The following is a 16,419-nucleotide window of genomic DNA, read 5'->3' as shown; positions in this document are numbered from 1 at the left end:
TAAAGCTTGCATGCACCACCCGGCACACACATGAAAAACCCCTTGACATGGGCACCAAAACATATCAAATTCCCGTAACATGCAAGACCATGTTGACTCAGGAAAATATTAAAAAACCCTTCATGACTTGACTTTACATGACCCCAAAAACATTTCACTTGACCACACACTAGACACCCTTGCTCTAGAAGTCTGGTACAACCACATTGCATTTCATCATTTCCCATGAAGTCCCTACAAAACACACTTTATTATCTCAAAAAAATATACATCAGTCCATCATGCTTGTGAAAGAAAAATCCACAAATGCCAAAAGCCCACACCTACCCTAGATGTGTACAACTATGTGCTTACCCACAGCTATATACAGTGCTGAAAAACTTGATACAGATTTTGTCCTATCATTTTGCCTATCCCCAAGTCTGCAGACATTCATGTCTTGCAGATAGAGGTATATAAGATTTGCATTTCTTCAAAGATATCCTCATCCATGAGGTCTTCCGGCTTATCTGGTTTCATCACAGCAGGTCCACAGCCGCCCACACTCATGATCCTATGAAAGTATTTCTTTAGTCTGAAGCCATTAATTCTATTCTTATGCTGCTGACCATCCAAATCCTCAAGTTGATATGATCCATTTTTGAATTTCTTCGTCACACGAAAAGGTCCATCCCATCACGTCACAAATTTCTTCTTGAAGGTACAATCCAGACTACTGTTGTATCTCAAAACTAGATCACCCTCCTTGATTTTCTTATCCCTGAATATTCTGTTTGCTCTCTTCTAATTCTCCTCTTGAACTAAAGCATAATGTTCCTTCGCCTTTTGCCTATCTAGTTGTACTTCCTGCAAATCCAATAACCGGTTCTGGAAAGTAGAATTTGAATCCTCATTTATCTTCATTAGCATCTGTAATGCAGGAATTTCTACTTCCAAGGGCAACAGAGCTTCTTTCCCATAAACAAGATGAAATGGTGAAAATTGGGTGCCTTCTTTTACTGCAACTCTGTAAGCCCATAAAGCCCAGTGCAAAGCAAGATCCCACTCCTTCTCATAGGTTCTCATGATCTCTCCCATGATATTAGTACACAAACCATTAAATTTTTCATTCATCCCATTACATTCAGGATAATACGGACTTGCATATATGTGTTTAATCTTCCGCTTACCACATAATAAATCTATCAGTTCACTCCTGAAACCTAGACCTCTATCAGAAAGCAACTCCAGTGGTACACCAAATCTACAGCAGATATCCTCATACACAAACTTACATACAGATTTTGCATTGACAGCCCGTACTGCTCGTGCTTCAGCCCATCTCGTCAAATAATCCACAGCTGTCAGCATATAACAATTACCCCTGGCTGTCATGGGTAGAGGACCGATGGCATCTATTCCCCATTTCTCGAAAATATTATAAGCAAGTATGATATTTCTGAGTTCTGAATGTAAGATCCTCTTACTCATTTGCTGACATTGTAGGCATGACTTGTACCAATGTCTTATGTCTCTCTAGAGGGATGGCCATACATATCCTTCTGTAAGTATTTTTCTCAGCATGATTTTGAAAGCAAAATGTCCTCCACTATCACATACTCCCTCATGATTAGCTTGTAAAATATGAAAAACTTCCTCATGCCAGGGAATTCTTTTGAGCACCAGATCAGCCCCTTTCATATAAAGAACATCATCTATCAGACAATAAGAAGTACAACTTTTAATAAATCTGTATTTTCTTTGTTTCGGAACTTCTTCAGGCACTTTACCAGTTAATAGGAAACTTTCCTCACAAGCTAATGTCTCCCTTCCTTTGTATAAGGGCTGATGCACTCCTACTGCATCAACATAGGCTGCTGTAATTTCCTGCGCAGCATCATGTCCATTTACATTCTTACCTCTTTCAATATGCTGGAGTGTCCAGGCATCCAATTGATTTAACAATTTCTTCACCGCACTTATCCATCTCTTCAGATGAACATGCTTAACCTTCCAGACACCTAAAATTTGCTTCACAACCAAGAGAGCATCTCCTTTAATCATGAGTCTCTTAATACCCAGACTAATGCATACTTTCAAACCTTCGAAGAGGGTTGCATATTCAGCTTCATTATTACTGTTGGCTTCAAGCTGAATTGCCATTTTCCGAATCTCATTTCCTCCAGGATCATAAATGACAATTCCTCCTGTACTTTTATTTAAACTTTTTTTGTAAGATCTATCAAAGTGTAAAACAAATGCATCCTCTAGTACTTTTCTTCATTCATGTCAGTGTTCTTCTCCACATCTTCAACTAAAATAGGTCCTTCCTTACAGGTGAGGAGATCAGCCAAGGAAGCTCTGGTAGAGTTCTCAACCAAAGAGGTAAAAGAGTACTCCTGTATCTCTACTATCCATTTAATCATGCTCCTGGAGATGTTTGTACTATTCAACATATGAGGCAGTAGTGAACATGAGGTGAGAACCACAAAAGGCCTGGACAATAGATAAGACCGAAATCTCCTACACGCATACAAGAGGCTAGCCAGAACCAATTCAGCCGCTGAATACTTCCTTTCTACTTCACTCTTCACCCTACTGGCATAGTAGATTGGCCTCATATATTTGGAACCCTCTCCCTGTTGCAAAAGAATAGCACCAATAGCATCTGGTCCCACAGACGGATTCACATAAAAAGTCTTGGAATAATCTGGTGGCTTTACACTTGAAATATGAGTCAAGGATTCCTTAACTGCCTCAAACACCTCTTCACTCTCTGTCGTCCATTTCAGAGGCTCAGATTTTACCACCTGCTGAAGGGGATACAAAATCTGAGATAACATATGAATAAATCTCGACAAATACTTCACTTTCTGGAGAAAGGTATGCAACTGCTTGGTATTCTCAGGAGAGGACAGCATAACTAAAGCTTTTACTTTACCCTGGATCCGGCTCAATCCCATTCTCAGATACAATATGCCCCAATATTTTAATGCTGGTCCAAGCTAACTGAGTTTTCTTAGGACTTAACTGACCACCATTATTATCAATCTCATAGAATACCTGATCCAGCTTTCCACAGTGCTCCCTTCTTCCACTGTACACACAGATGTCATCAATAAACACTTTACAAAATTTATCCAGAAAGGGTGATAAAATCAGATCTGAATTCTCCTGATAGTGCGAGGGGCCGTTGGTAACTCCAAAAGGCATTTTCCTGTAACAAAAACAGCCCCAGGGGGTAATGAAGGTAGTCTTGATTTGATCTTCCTGGCTATGGCTATCTAGAAGTACCCTGAATATCCGTCACACAAGCTGTACATTTCATGACCCGCCACTTTATCAAGAATATCATCCAGAAAAGGCAGAGGATAGTGGTTTCTCTTTGTCACTGCATTCAAAGGTTTGTAATCAACACAGACTCTCCATTTGTCTACACCTTTTGGCACTATGACCACAGGACTTATCCAATCAGAGTGAACTACAGGATAAATTATTCCTGCCTTGAGAAGCTTATCCACCTCTTCCTTCAGCACATCTCTCTGTTCCGGGCTTAATCTCCTTATTTTCTGAAAAACAGGTTTGGCACCTTCCTTCAGCTCATCCTCAGAGGCTTCCCTTTAAATCCCCTGATCTCCTCATAAGAAGTGATAAACAAATTGGGGTATTTCTGCAACATCTTTAAATATTCTTCTTTCTCCTCAACATTGAGATCAGGATTCAATGATTGCTCAATCAACACCTGGGTTGATTCTTGAGAACATTTGGGCTGCATTAAATCCTCGATAACATCAAACCTATCCACTTCTTCCTCACTGAACCCTGTTACTCCCACAAAATCCACCTGTGATTCCTCATCTATCAAATCTACCAATGCTATTGTTCCTTCATCACTTTGTGAAGTCACCGAACTCTCATCCTCACTGCTGGATTCACTTCTCTCTTCCTCTTCACTTGCTGAATCTGAAACTTCAGCCCTGCTTACCATATCGAAATTCAATTTCTTCCCATTCGTATGTACATAAAAGATTCCTTTCTGCCAATTCTGAATTGCACCTACCTTCCTCAACCACGGCCTTCCAAGAATCAAAGGATAGGCTCCCAACCCTATAGGCTCCCAACCCTACAGGCATTACATGACAATCCACTCGACATGAAACACTGAATGCCTCAACCTCCAGACCAGGTACTATCCCTAAAGTCTTCACCTTGGAGTGGTTTGCCATTCTGATGCGATAACTAGAGAAGCGGGATATCTTCAATCCTAATCTTTCCACACAAGCCTGGGTAATCACACAAATCTGTGCACCTCCATCTATATAGGCCTCTCCAAAACCCTTTCCTTTATGCCAGGCTTCTACAACAAGTAAAAGATCCGGCAAGACATCAGCTTAATTGTACCTTTATGAGAGTTCTTCTTTGCTGGATTTACAGCCCGCCTCCATTCTTTTTTAAGCTTTGGGCATAGACCAATCATTTGAGCAAATGTAATGTCCAGTTTCCTCGCTGAAAGATCTTCCACCAAATCATAATCTCCCTGCTCTTTCCCCATGGGATAATCTGCAGTTCTGTACTTCCTTCTGGGCTTCCTGCTCTTCTTCTTTTGGTAGGTCATCATCTCCTCAGACTGCTTCCCCTTCTTTGCACTCGGACCAACCTCCTATTCTCTATCTCTCTTTCCTAATGGCATGACATCTTTAACTTCCTCCAACTCCAACAAGCCAAATGTAACTGCCTTACCTTTCCCTTTCTCTTCTGCAGTGGTTTTACAGATTCCAGAGGTACTAGGCTGACCTACATCTTTTACTTCTACACTATGATCATTCATCCTATTATTTAACCCTATTGGCAATGGATAAACATCACCTCCAGCACGAGGAGGCTTATCACAGTGTGTGCTGTAATGTCCCCACTCTCCACAATTAAAGCACTGGACACAAGGTGCAAATGACCCTTGACCTCGTCCTGCCTGCCACGGGCCTGAATTATTTGAAGAAGGCATGCTGCCTCTACCATAACCACCCAATGATCTACCTCTTCCCCTACCATTCATCAAGTTCAAACTCAAACTCTTCATAAGCTCCGACATGTCATGAATTTCTTCATTCATATTCTCCTCCTTCTTGACTTCAAGCTTCCGTATTTCTGGCTTCACATGAGAGATAATTTCAGGCACATGCTGAACCATTGGCATCTCTTGCATCATTTGTGACAATCTTATATGCTTCCTCTCCTTCTCTTTTGCTACCCTGAGAGCATCCTCATAAGTGACCAGCTCTTTACATTCAATCTTTATCCTGATCTCCGACTTCAGACCAGCAACAAACCTATCCTTTTTTATAACTCTCGGAGGAACTTCAGGTAATAAGGCCACCTGCCATTTATTCCACAACACAGTGAACTTACCGACATACTCATCCACTAACTGAGGCGGCTGTTGCTGCAATAAACATAGCTCTCTCCAAATGCCATCAGGATCTCTAACACACATAAACCTGTCCAGGAAAGCTGTCCTCACCTCTGGATAAGTCGGGTTTCTGTGAGCACCCTGATCATCACGCATCCTTACAGAGAGTCTGCAGCCAAGTTCTCGCTTCTCCCAACAGACAAAAGGATAGAATCTAAAGAAGGACTTCTGGAGCATTCCTGTCTTTAATAAGAGCTGTGAACTCCAAGCACTCTAAAAATCTCTCTGGGTCTTCATTGGGCAATCCATGAAATCAAGGAAATTCATGAGCCATCTCTCCTCTTAACTGACTTCTCTCAAACACACTTCCAACCAGAAATACCACCCAACCTCTTCTGCGAAGAAAGCAAAAAATAATCACTCTACTGAAGAAAGCTTACCCTGCATCTGACTGGCATTCTTCTTCCTAAGAGCAATCACTTTCAAAGCCTTTTGAACCTTAGCACGGAGACGTATCACCCGAAGTTCAACATCAAGGCATCTCTCTCTCCTGTGTCCACACTCCCCACATAACTCACAATGAATCACTCTCATACAAGGCTTTGTCTTCATAGTTTCAATCCCTAACCACACAGAAATTCAAGCAACATTCCCCAGCCAACTCTTCTGGGCCGTTTTGTCTTGACTACCCCATCTCAATACAAAACTCCTCCTATCCCCAACAAGATCGCCAAAAAAGATGATAAGGAAAAGATGGAAAGACAACCAGGAATTATGTACTTCACCACATCAGATGGGTGAGACTTCATAGGGATCAGCTGCAATGTGGGCTCGTAGATTATGAGCTTATGAACCAGGTTCCAGAGCAGATATCCAGAGCACACAAATAACAAGTCTATCTCCCACACAATCTGATTAGAACACACACAGACTCTTTGAAAGAGGGGAAAGACTACACAGCCCGAAACAGACTGAACTTAGAACTGAACTTCCCCCTAAAAAACTCAGAAAACAGTCAGCCTCAGAGTACTAAGAACCCACAGCCCACATGAAGGTTATCTTTGAGACTTTTCAAGACATCAACCCACAATTAAAATTCCACAGCCATGACTCATAAGCCTCCATCAAGAGCAACAGTTTGTAACTCTTGGCATGATCATAACTGCTCCTCAGCATCTCCTTCTCAAACACCGAGCTCCAGCATTCCTTAACTCTCCCCAAAGCTGCAGTCAACAACCAAACAATGAAAGGGACTGGCTAGCAGGTCGCATCAATCATCTTTGCTCTTACACAACTACATCCAACGTCTGTATCTTTCTCTTGCTCGTAGCGTACTCCACACTCATAGCTTCATGTCGCCAATAGTCCTCCAGCAGAAAATCATACCATAGCTATTCCTCGAGCTTTTACTAAGCAATAGCTCATAATCAGCCACCTACAAGCCCACACGGAAGACATCTCAAGCAACAGCCTCAGCCTCTTCTATTTCCCGTATTGTACGCTTTCCATCACTCAAGATATTCTGCTCAAAACCTCCATGATAGGTATACTTCTCACAGCCAAGAAACCCACGACTCCAGTAAGAGTAAACAGCCTGTTGGAAAACAGCGCCAACTCACAGCTTCTCTTTTCATGGTGTATGCTCCCCCTCTATCGTTCAAAATCCTCTAGTGCGCAGTAGCCACGCTCAGCCATGCTTCTCTGTCTCGCCAAGCCTCAGTACTCCACACTCATCTTCAAAGCCACAGTCTACGCTCTTAAATTACCTGCTCTGCCTCTGCGCAAGGACTCCCTGCAACCGTGTGTAAGCCTTTCTCTCACGAAATTCTCCTCATCTGTGGTCCTCCCACACTCCATCACTGCACTCCAGTCCACGATCTCCTCCACTCCCCAAAGGTCCCCTCTCGTCACAAATCCTCCACCCAAGCAGCAGCTCCTTCCCAAGACCATCCTCCATTCGTGTAGTCGCCACCTTGCCCTTCAAAAGCCTTCACCGTCCATCAGTCCGCGTGATGACCAGCCTACGACTCTCGTTGCACCACCCGCAAAGTTATCCAAGGATCTCCCTGGCTTGCATAGTAACGATGCCCCAACTTCCAAAGCTCCTTGCCAGCAAAGGTCTCTCCAGCTCCCGTAGTAGTGTCACCTTTCACCATCAGCCCTCGATAGTCCTTCCCCTTTGCACAGGCCCACGATCTACTTTCCTAGCTCATTGTTGCGCTCACCGTCCCGACCTCCGAACCACCCATAAACCAGCGCGATCCCCTTCCAAAAGCTATAATCGACCTCTCCTCTCCAGAGCTCATCCGGTAGCACTCAGCCTCCCCTTACAAGAAGCTCTTGTCGCCTTTTTCAGCCCCCCCGCTGTCTCCAGAGCTTCCTTTTTGCGCAATGATCCTCCAGGTGCCCACGAACTCCTTCCCGAATCCTCCTGCAAGCTGTCACCTTCATCTACGTCCAGCTCGTCGACTAGAAGCATCCCTTTATCCATCACGTAGCCACCTTTGCATGAGCAGGATGCCTTCCTAATCAGTCCAGCCACCTCAGCCTAATTTGCCACCTCATCAGTGACATTTTACCACTCTCAAGACAGTTCCCCCAAATCACGTTAAATGCACATTTTGGACCTTTAGTCACACAATTCCCACACACATTAGCATGCACATTAAAGCTTGCATGCACCACCCGGCACACACATGAAAAGCCCCTTGACATGGGCACCAAAACATATCAAATTCCCGTAACATGCAAGACCATGTTGACTCAGGAAAATATTAAAAAACCCTTCATGACTTGACTTTACATGACCCCAAAAACATTTCACTTGACCACACACTAGACACCCTTGCTCTGGAAGTCTGGTACAACCACATTGCATTTCATCATTTCCCATGAAGTCCCTACAAAACATACTTTATTATCTCAAAAAAATATACATCAGTCCATCATGCTTGTGAAAGAAAAATCCACAAATGCCAAAAGCCCACACCTACCCTAGATGTGTACAACTACGTGCCTACCCACAGCTATATACAGTGCAAAAAAACTTGATACAGATTTTGTCCTATCAGCGTTCACAGGCACTTCCGTCCTGCCATGCATCAATTTCAGTCTCAGAAAGGCAACCCAGTCTAGTGCAATATCCCATGGCAGCCTTACCTCTGATTTTGGATGATAGTTCTAACCTGGTAGCTATGGGAGCCTTGGTAGGAGACAAATCAGCCAAGTCTGTCATGGCAACTCTGATACCCTTCAGGGGAGTCCTGGCAAGACAAAGACCAGCAAAACAACCAACCCTAGCTGTTCCTGGCACACAAAAAGGCTAGTTGCAACAAGGCAATAGGATCTGAAGATTCTGAGGCAGTAGGAGAGCTTCTGGGAAGCAATCGACTGACCTGAAGGCTCTGGGAACCCTTAACAGCAACAAGCTAAAAGGCGAATCTGTCTGGAGTAGTTCTCAAGCAGTCTGGCAGTCAAAATCAGCAGCAACTGGAGTGGATCTGGAATGGAGAAATCAGGTCTAGCAGCTCTGAAAAGCCTCTAGCCCGTGCGACTCCATAAATCCTTCTGCCCAAAAGCAAATTAAGTTGCCTGGAAGCTCCAAACTGCCTGCAAAAGTGCTATTTTGATAGGTGCCTCGCCTAGAAGGCTCCTGGAAGAATTGCAAATCAGATTTTGGGCTTTGGGAAGGCATGAACAGCAGGCATGTAGCAAAAACGAACTGATCTGGAGGCTCTTGGCACAAAAGCGAGTCTGTTTTTTACCTTTCGGCAGCCCTGGCAGCCCACCAACAATCCGCAAACTGCCCTGGTAGTCGAAAATCAGCAAGGCAATGTGATAAAATAGCCCTGGAGCACTTTCCCAGCTTGTGACTTGCCTCTCCCTGTTCTTTAGTGGTCCAAAAACAAGCCTCAAAGCAAATTTTGACTTTTTGCCTTGGCCCACAAGCCAGCTTGCCAAGCGTGGCTCCTAGAGCTATTTTTAGCTAAAGGGATTTTTACCCCTCTCTAACCTTTAGTCCCTTGCCTTGGCCCATGGAATTAATTGCACTGGGGCTAGGGCAGTCACCTTAAATTCCTAAGGCTTAGAAATTCACATCCCCGTGAGAGACCCCCTCTTGAATTAAAGCAAACGTCCCCGTTTGCACCAAACTTTTTGCTTTGTTCCATCAGAACCTGTAGCAAAAGTCCCAAAAAAAGTAGAAGCTCAAAGCCTCAGTTAGTTCAAAAACAAAACGAGGCATCCTTCCACAAACAACATACCTACTTGCTCAGACAAGATGCTCCGTATGGCCATCCCATTAGGACACATATAGATGATTTATCCTCTCATGGACATCCTATAGGACCCAGAGCAAGAGGTTCATCAAGAGCATATGCAAGCACTCAATGCAATCAAACAAGCACTTCTCAAGATGATTTACCCACTTTATGGCCATCCATCTGGACCCACAATTGTTGGTACATCATGAGTATACAAGATCAATCAACATACATCCCATGCATTCTTTCCAAAGACGTTCCTCTTGAATGATGATTTACTCACATCCTCTTATGGCATGTCCTGAAGGTCCATAATCCGTGGTACATAAGGAGCAAAACACAAAAAAGTTCACAATCCAAAACACAAAGATTCACCGAAAGTGAACCAACAACTTTGGCATCAAGTGCCATCAGAATTATGTGGCAGTGATTGCAGTTTACCACTTCCTGTTCTAGCAGGTAGGCCATCCTTCCATAGCTAAGCAAATCAACAGTTGCAGACCCAAATACAACAAGACAATATAGAGCCTTGAATCCAAATTCAGCATGGTCTCTCTGGGTTCACATCTCCTCAATACAAGACTCGCAAGCTTGGATAGCATCTAACACACACACAATAGAGAAGATAGAGGTGCTTGAATAGTGAATGAAACACCACCTCAAGATTAGACACCTCTAACCTGAAGAATCTAGGATTGACTCCATCCTGGAGTGTACCTGCAACACACCCATAGGTCGGTACTCCCACACTGGAACACTAGAGATTAGGCTATTCATGCATAACCACCCAACCGTAGCTCCCTTATGCTCACCCCCAAGCTAGAAGCAAAGCAAGCTGAGCAATCGTCCTTCTAGGTAAGACTGCATGTCCAATGCCACACAGTCCCACCTGTGCACATATGTCACTAGGGGAATATATACCTGCAGGATGAACTCCAACCCAGTTGCTCATTCTTGAAAGGCCCCACTCCCAAGAATGGCCCAAATGAGCCTAGGCTCACTCTTTTATAGGCACAGGATGTCCTAACGTGGACATAACAGATCCGACATTTCTTTGAATCAATTTCAAAGGAGATAGCCCGCCTACCATCCTCATCACTTGGGGTTCTCTGGTGAGTACTTGAGGATGATGGCCTGATCCTCCCTCTGTGTATGGACTTTATGATGTGGAGCCCTGATAACCATCCCAGAGGACACTCTATTTTCTTTGTCATACCACCCACCACACCATGAGCCTGCTAACTGGATTCTGTGCATGAACGAAGGCACTACACAACTTGAACCCCTTTTATGTCTCTAAACTAATTAGAAATTAAGTTCACAGTGTTCTGGATCTAATAGATCATGACCTTGCTACCTCCCACATCCACACGTAAAAGGCTCGAAACTTTTCTGCTGTCCTCAATTGACTTAATGATATTGAGACAGGACCCCGGGGCTAAGGCTGTTGAAGTGACTGGTCATCGAATCCACGCATGGCAGTGGTAACATAGACACAGCTCCCTGCCATGTTGAATGTTTATTTTTCCTAAGCAGCCCACCAAAAATGTCAATTGCCTGATGGCTCTTGTTGCTTCGTTTTCTGAACATGCTACTGAGCATTTCTTAAGAATGATCTAGACGTTGGCGTTATAGGGGCTGCAGGCCACGTCGCTACTCTTGAAAGAGAAATCGAGTAAAAGAGGGAAAACTTTTCTGTTCCTTGGTGTCAAGTGCCAATATACTGGCGTCTACGTGTGCTTACTAGAAAAGATCGAAAATAACAATACGCTTTCAATTATAAGAGGGCATGGTTGCGTGAGCAAGACTGTTGAATGAAGTTGCGACGTCACAGATAAAAAGTAAAGAAGCAGCGAAACTGAGAATACAGCATATTGGCGTCTACGTCTGCTTACTACAAGAGATATAATGAAGCAGCCAAACTGAGAATACAGCATCCCGTCACCCTCAAAACTTCAGTGAAAAAAAACGATGAACGAAAACAAACATCGGAATTCTTTTGCATACGTGTTGCTTGTCTGTTGATATAAAAGAAATGGAGACTTACCAAATTGCAATTACATCTCTCCAAATCCAAACACTTGATAGCAACGATATGGTCGTAGCGTTTACAAACGGCTCTGTACACAACTGCGCTAACGCCATGACCAACCTCCTCTAGCAACTCATAGTCTGAAGCTTTTGTAGGATATATTCGCTTCTCGGCGTTTAAGTCCATAGGATCACAAGAAAGGCATGCAGTTTTTGCAGGAAAGCGTCTCGATACGGATTGAATCACATGGCGGATGACACGCGATGATGAGTTGAACCCGCTAGCTGCCTTTTGTTACTGCTCTATGCCAATATTGGCACCACCAAAAACGAAGAAATGCGCTGTTCCCATGCGTGTGCAACGTCAGGCCGTTTTTCGAAGCAACTGAGGTGCAGAGAAAGGGGATTGAAATCCGTCAACTTGGGGTCCTGAAGTTCGTGCTGGAAAGCTCTCGCGTGTACCAGCTAGTGCCGGAATGCTTCGCAATTGTCGCTGCGCTGCTAAAGTCTCTATTTCTTTCCACGATCAGTAAAATGCGTACGACGAGAATCCGTTGCGAAAGTTAAGTGCGGGAGCGAGTTCTCTTGAGCTCCCGGCAGTGGAAAGTCGCAATTGGAAAGATAGAGAGTGTAATCTGTCCGGCGATAAGTGCTCAGTACGAGGAACGGAAGTCAAAATTCTTGTAAACTGCAAAGACGTGTGTTGTAGAGCTGCAAGCAAAGAAATGCGTACGAGGGAAGTGAGAAGGAGGGGATCTCTCCGATCTCTTATAAGAATGTGAAGAAGAGCAGGAGCAAAAGGTGAAAAAGAAAGAGGTAGAGAAGGAGGAGATGAGAAGCGACGGAAGAATTGGTCGAAGAGGTTGCGAGGTGTAATGGCGATTTTGATTTGATCGACGACGTCACCAAAAAGAAAACCTGGCCTTTGACCTGTAAAGAGCATTGTCAATTCTACCCACACACACAAGTACATGCAATGTCACCACCACCTTTCATAATCCCTTTTTGTCCCTCATCATCATCCTCCTCCTCATCATCGGTCACCCGGTGTCCGGCACAAGTAGGGAGCGCGCTGATGACTATGGCTGGTGACAGTGTTCACCCAAAACCGAGGTTTCATGTCAGGTGAATTGCTACATTTAGAACCAAAAAAAAAAAACTTTGAAATTTTGGGAGAAGAAGGTTTTTGATTTTGAGGCTGTTTTAGTTATATTTTGCTGAAAAAAAACCTGCAACGTCTTGGAAAGAGCCTTGTCAATGTTGAAGTTGAAGGCTTTTGTATTGGTTTCCAAAAATGTTTTGGGTGAACACTCGTCACCGGCCCAAAGTCGACCGAAGATCAATCTTGACCGCATATTCCATCATGATGACCTCTCCAGACGTGCTACCTTATGCAAGGATGCATCCCCCCGCCCCCCCTCCCACCGGCTACTACTACTCTCATCTTACTAGCAATTGTAGCAATCTTACCATCTGTTCCACTCACACTGTAGCATGCCCACCACCTTGCGTACTATGCCGTCGAACCCATCCAATCACAATAAGCCGCATGGAATACCCCACTAAATGATCGAATCATGTCACATCACGTAGTCTCCTCCCTACATTGTTGACGATCGGCAATCGCGAGACAGCCACCACCATCCCCAACCAGAAACCAACAAAACCGACTCAACCAATCGCCATTTTCAATGGTTTCCTCCTCGGAATCAACTCCCACTATCAATTCCATACTCCCTCTCCATCTACATCTAAATAATCGTAAATAGCAAACTACAAAGTGACCACTTGGACTACACAAAAGAACAACACTTTGTACATCAAACCAGTCAAGCCAGTAAATAGTAGCAAATGGCCTGGTCAAAATTGCTAAGAAAGAAATGTGGCTCCTTCGCTTCCTACCAAAAATGTAGTGGCGGTCATTGACAATCAAAAATGTAGTGGCAGTCATTGACAACAAGTCAACAACCAATGAAACCAACTCCCTGTTTGCTCACCAGTTTCACATTCCTACTGCAGATTCCCTACATCTCCATAGGGGCCAAACCTTAGCCTTAATTGTACATTCCTACCTTGATGTTCCTCATTTCCCTACCTCAAACATAGGCTCCTATCTTCAAAATGTAAATTCTTGCAGACCTCCCAAACTCTTTCCTGTAGGCCCATGTAGTGCAAGCGCATTCTTGGTGAGCATTGCTCATGGCTGAGATTTGCTCTTGACACTAGACAATTGCTACTTAATGTTGGGTGGTTTTTGTTTATTCTAAATCTTCTTAGGCTTTTCACTTCATATGATATTTTAACAAGGTGGCAAAACCACTAAAAATCCCATTATAGAAAAGGTGGATGGAGGAGAGAAGCAAAGAGGAAAGGGAGGAGGGCCCCTTAATAGGGATGGGCATTGGTGGAGGAAATAGGGAATCAAGCTAACCCATGGCATATTTTTAATAAAGGTCATCGAGGTTTAAGACTCTTAAATCTAGAATAAATCACGAATGTAATCACCACATAATTCTCACATTAGCATTAGTTAAAAATGCTAACCTTATTCAAACTTTTACCATGTGGAGTTTCATAACTTAATTGACCCAAAGTGGGACAAAAAAGGTTTTTCAAGCTCAACCCCCCCCCTCCGCCTCTCTCTCTCTCTCTCTCTCTCTCTCTCCTCCCAATAAACCATTGAGCAATGCCCACGACCATTCATACTCCCTCCTCTTATCAAGTACACATAAATTTAGAGATAATGGCCCAAGTAGGGGAAGAGAAGGGAAAACATGACCATTCTAGAGATAATTTCAATTGACAACAACCATCAAGCGCCATTTATAAGGTGCAACAATAACATTGTTCCTTGTACATCAAAGCCATTGATGGCCGATCTAACTGCAATTTGACATGGTTCTCAAGCTTTTGCATCTATTTCCAACGTACATAGCACTTTATGCTTTTAGCTGCTATATATTCCTACTAGAAAATTTCCTAGTCTTCCTTTTTAAAACAACGTAAACTTTTGAGTTTCATAAGATTTTGTGTTGTGAGGAAGGCTTCATCACTACTTTTCTCATATGGCCTTGGGTGACTAGTACAACATTTATAGCACAAGGTGCTTTCAGCTCCCACATATTGCCACTCTACTTTTTAAAAAACTGTAACTTTATTATTGTTATATTTCGCTAGATTTTGTGCATGTGGAGGAAAGATTCCATGAAAGTATTAAGAACAAGACTGTGTACTCTTAACAATGCATCTTATCACTACTTTTTGTGAGGTGAGGCCAAGGGAGGAGTGTTAACCTTTCTTTTCTGAAAACAATTGTCTTACTTTCTTAAAGGACATGGTGGGCTCCATCGAATCTTGCTAGTTGTGTATATGGCCCACTTGCCCCACTGTATCACTTTATAGCTAAGACTCTCCCCTAATCACTTTAGTCACCACTGTATCACTTTATAGCTAAGACTCTCCCCTAATCACCATCCTTTGGTTAGCCAACACTCCTGAGATCACAAGCTTACATGTAATCTTTGCATATGCACCTCTAAAACTATACTCATTGAAACTTTCATATCTTTAGTCTATATTGCAACCATGCAAGCATTGCATCATCTTTTACAACAAGACTCTTGTGTCCATTCAATGCACGTATGCATGACTTTATTAAAATTTGGCATCGCTACCTTGTATTGGGATGCATCACAACTTGCATGTGAGGGTTAAAATGAAACTTGAGCCTTGTTCTTCGTCCCCTTGCCTCAATATATTTTGTTTGGTGTGGTTTATTGGCCATATACAGATTATCAATAACAATCAATATTGTTGCACAATCCCAAGATTTTGTATGGAAATGGAAAGTAGATACACTTTGAAGTGATATATTTGATTTGACATATGTGTATGAAGTCTTATTCAACCCCTTGAACCTAGTTTCATGCAATTGATTCTTTTTTAATATTGGGGATTAAAACATGTTTGCAAGGAAAGTCATTACAATGAAGAGGCATTACACATATTTCAATGGTTGATTCTTTGGATATTTGTTGTACTTTAATGAATAATGAAACAATTAAAATATATTATCACCAACCCACAATATGCATTCCGACTTCATTTTCATTATTATTCCGTGAATACATGATCTTCTAAAGTATGCTTCTTGCCATGGATAATAGCTCCAAGCTAAATCAATCCACAAAATATTCAATATGAAGAGCCTCCTTTGGTGACTTGTGTAATAAATATGAATTCCACAATAACAAAGTAGTTTGGACAAATACCTTTAGAATTATCACCAACCCACAATATGTGTTCCCACTTTATTTACATTCTTATTGACTAATCTAGTGGTTTTCTAAAGCATGCTTCTTGGCATGAAGAATAACTTCTACCTTAGTCAATGCACAATATGTATTCGAGCCTCCTTTTATGGATTGGGTAGACCAATTGTCATTTGTAGCCACTAGTGGTAACAAGAGAGGTGGGTAGTCATCATAACAAGACTTATTGTATACAAAAGAATCATAAGTGCTCCTCGATGCAAGTAGGTACAATTTCAAATTTTGCCAAATCTTGAAATATGCAGCTAAGAGGACACTTTTCAAGTTGATTTACTTTGATGTACAATTTATGTATAGCTTTTCTAAGATTTTGCGTATGAGTGCATATGCACATACACGCTTGTGTACAACACATATAAAACATCAATATAAAATCATAAAAAGTGATACACCCATGTGTATGACACAC

At 42.7% G+C, this 16,419-nt stretch overlaps 1 protein-coding gene across 2 annotated transcripts in view; it reads right to left on the bottom strand.

Annotated features, from left to right (window-relative positions):
• The window catches only part of LOC147893677 (serine/threonine-protein kinase BLUS1-like), a 154,780-nt gene extending 142,266 nt beyond the window's left edge, over window positions 1-12,514 (bottom strand). For both annotated transcript variants that reach the window (XR_015542235.1, XM_087386068.1), the window contains exon 1: window positions 11,696-12,514. Coding sequence is in view for 1 of the 2 variants with exons in the window: in XM_087386068.1 (XP_087242194.1) it covers window positions 11,696-11,866 (171 nt within the window). In the remaining variant the exon portion in view is untranslated. The remainder of the gene's footprint in view (window positions 1-11,695) is intronic.
• Window positions 12,515-16,419: the final 3,905 nt, after the last annotated feature.

This window comes from Dipteris shenzhenensis, chromosome 15 (assembly GCF_047967505.1).
Source record: "Dipteris shenzhenensis isolate YYH24624 ecotype China chromosome 15, Dip_SZ_1.0, whole genome shotgun sequence".
NCBI lineage: Eukaryota > Viridiplantae > Streptophyta > Polypodiopsida > Gleicheniales > Dipteridaceae > Dipteris > Dipteris shenzhenensis.
The sequence above is the reverse complement of the archived record's forward strand: the minus strand, read 5'-3'. Positions and strand labels throughout refer to the sequence as shown.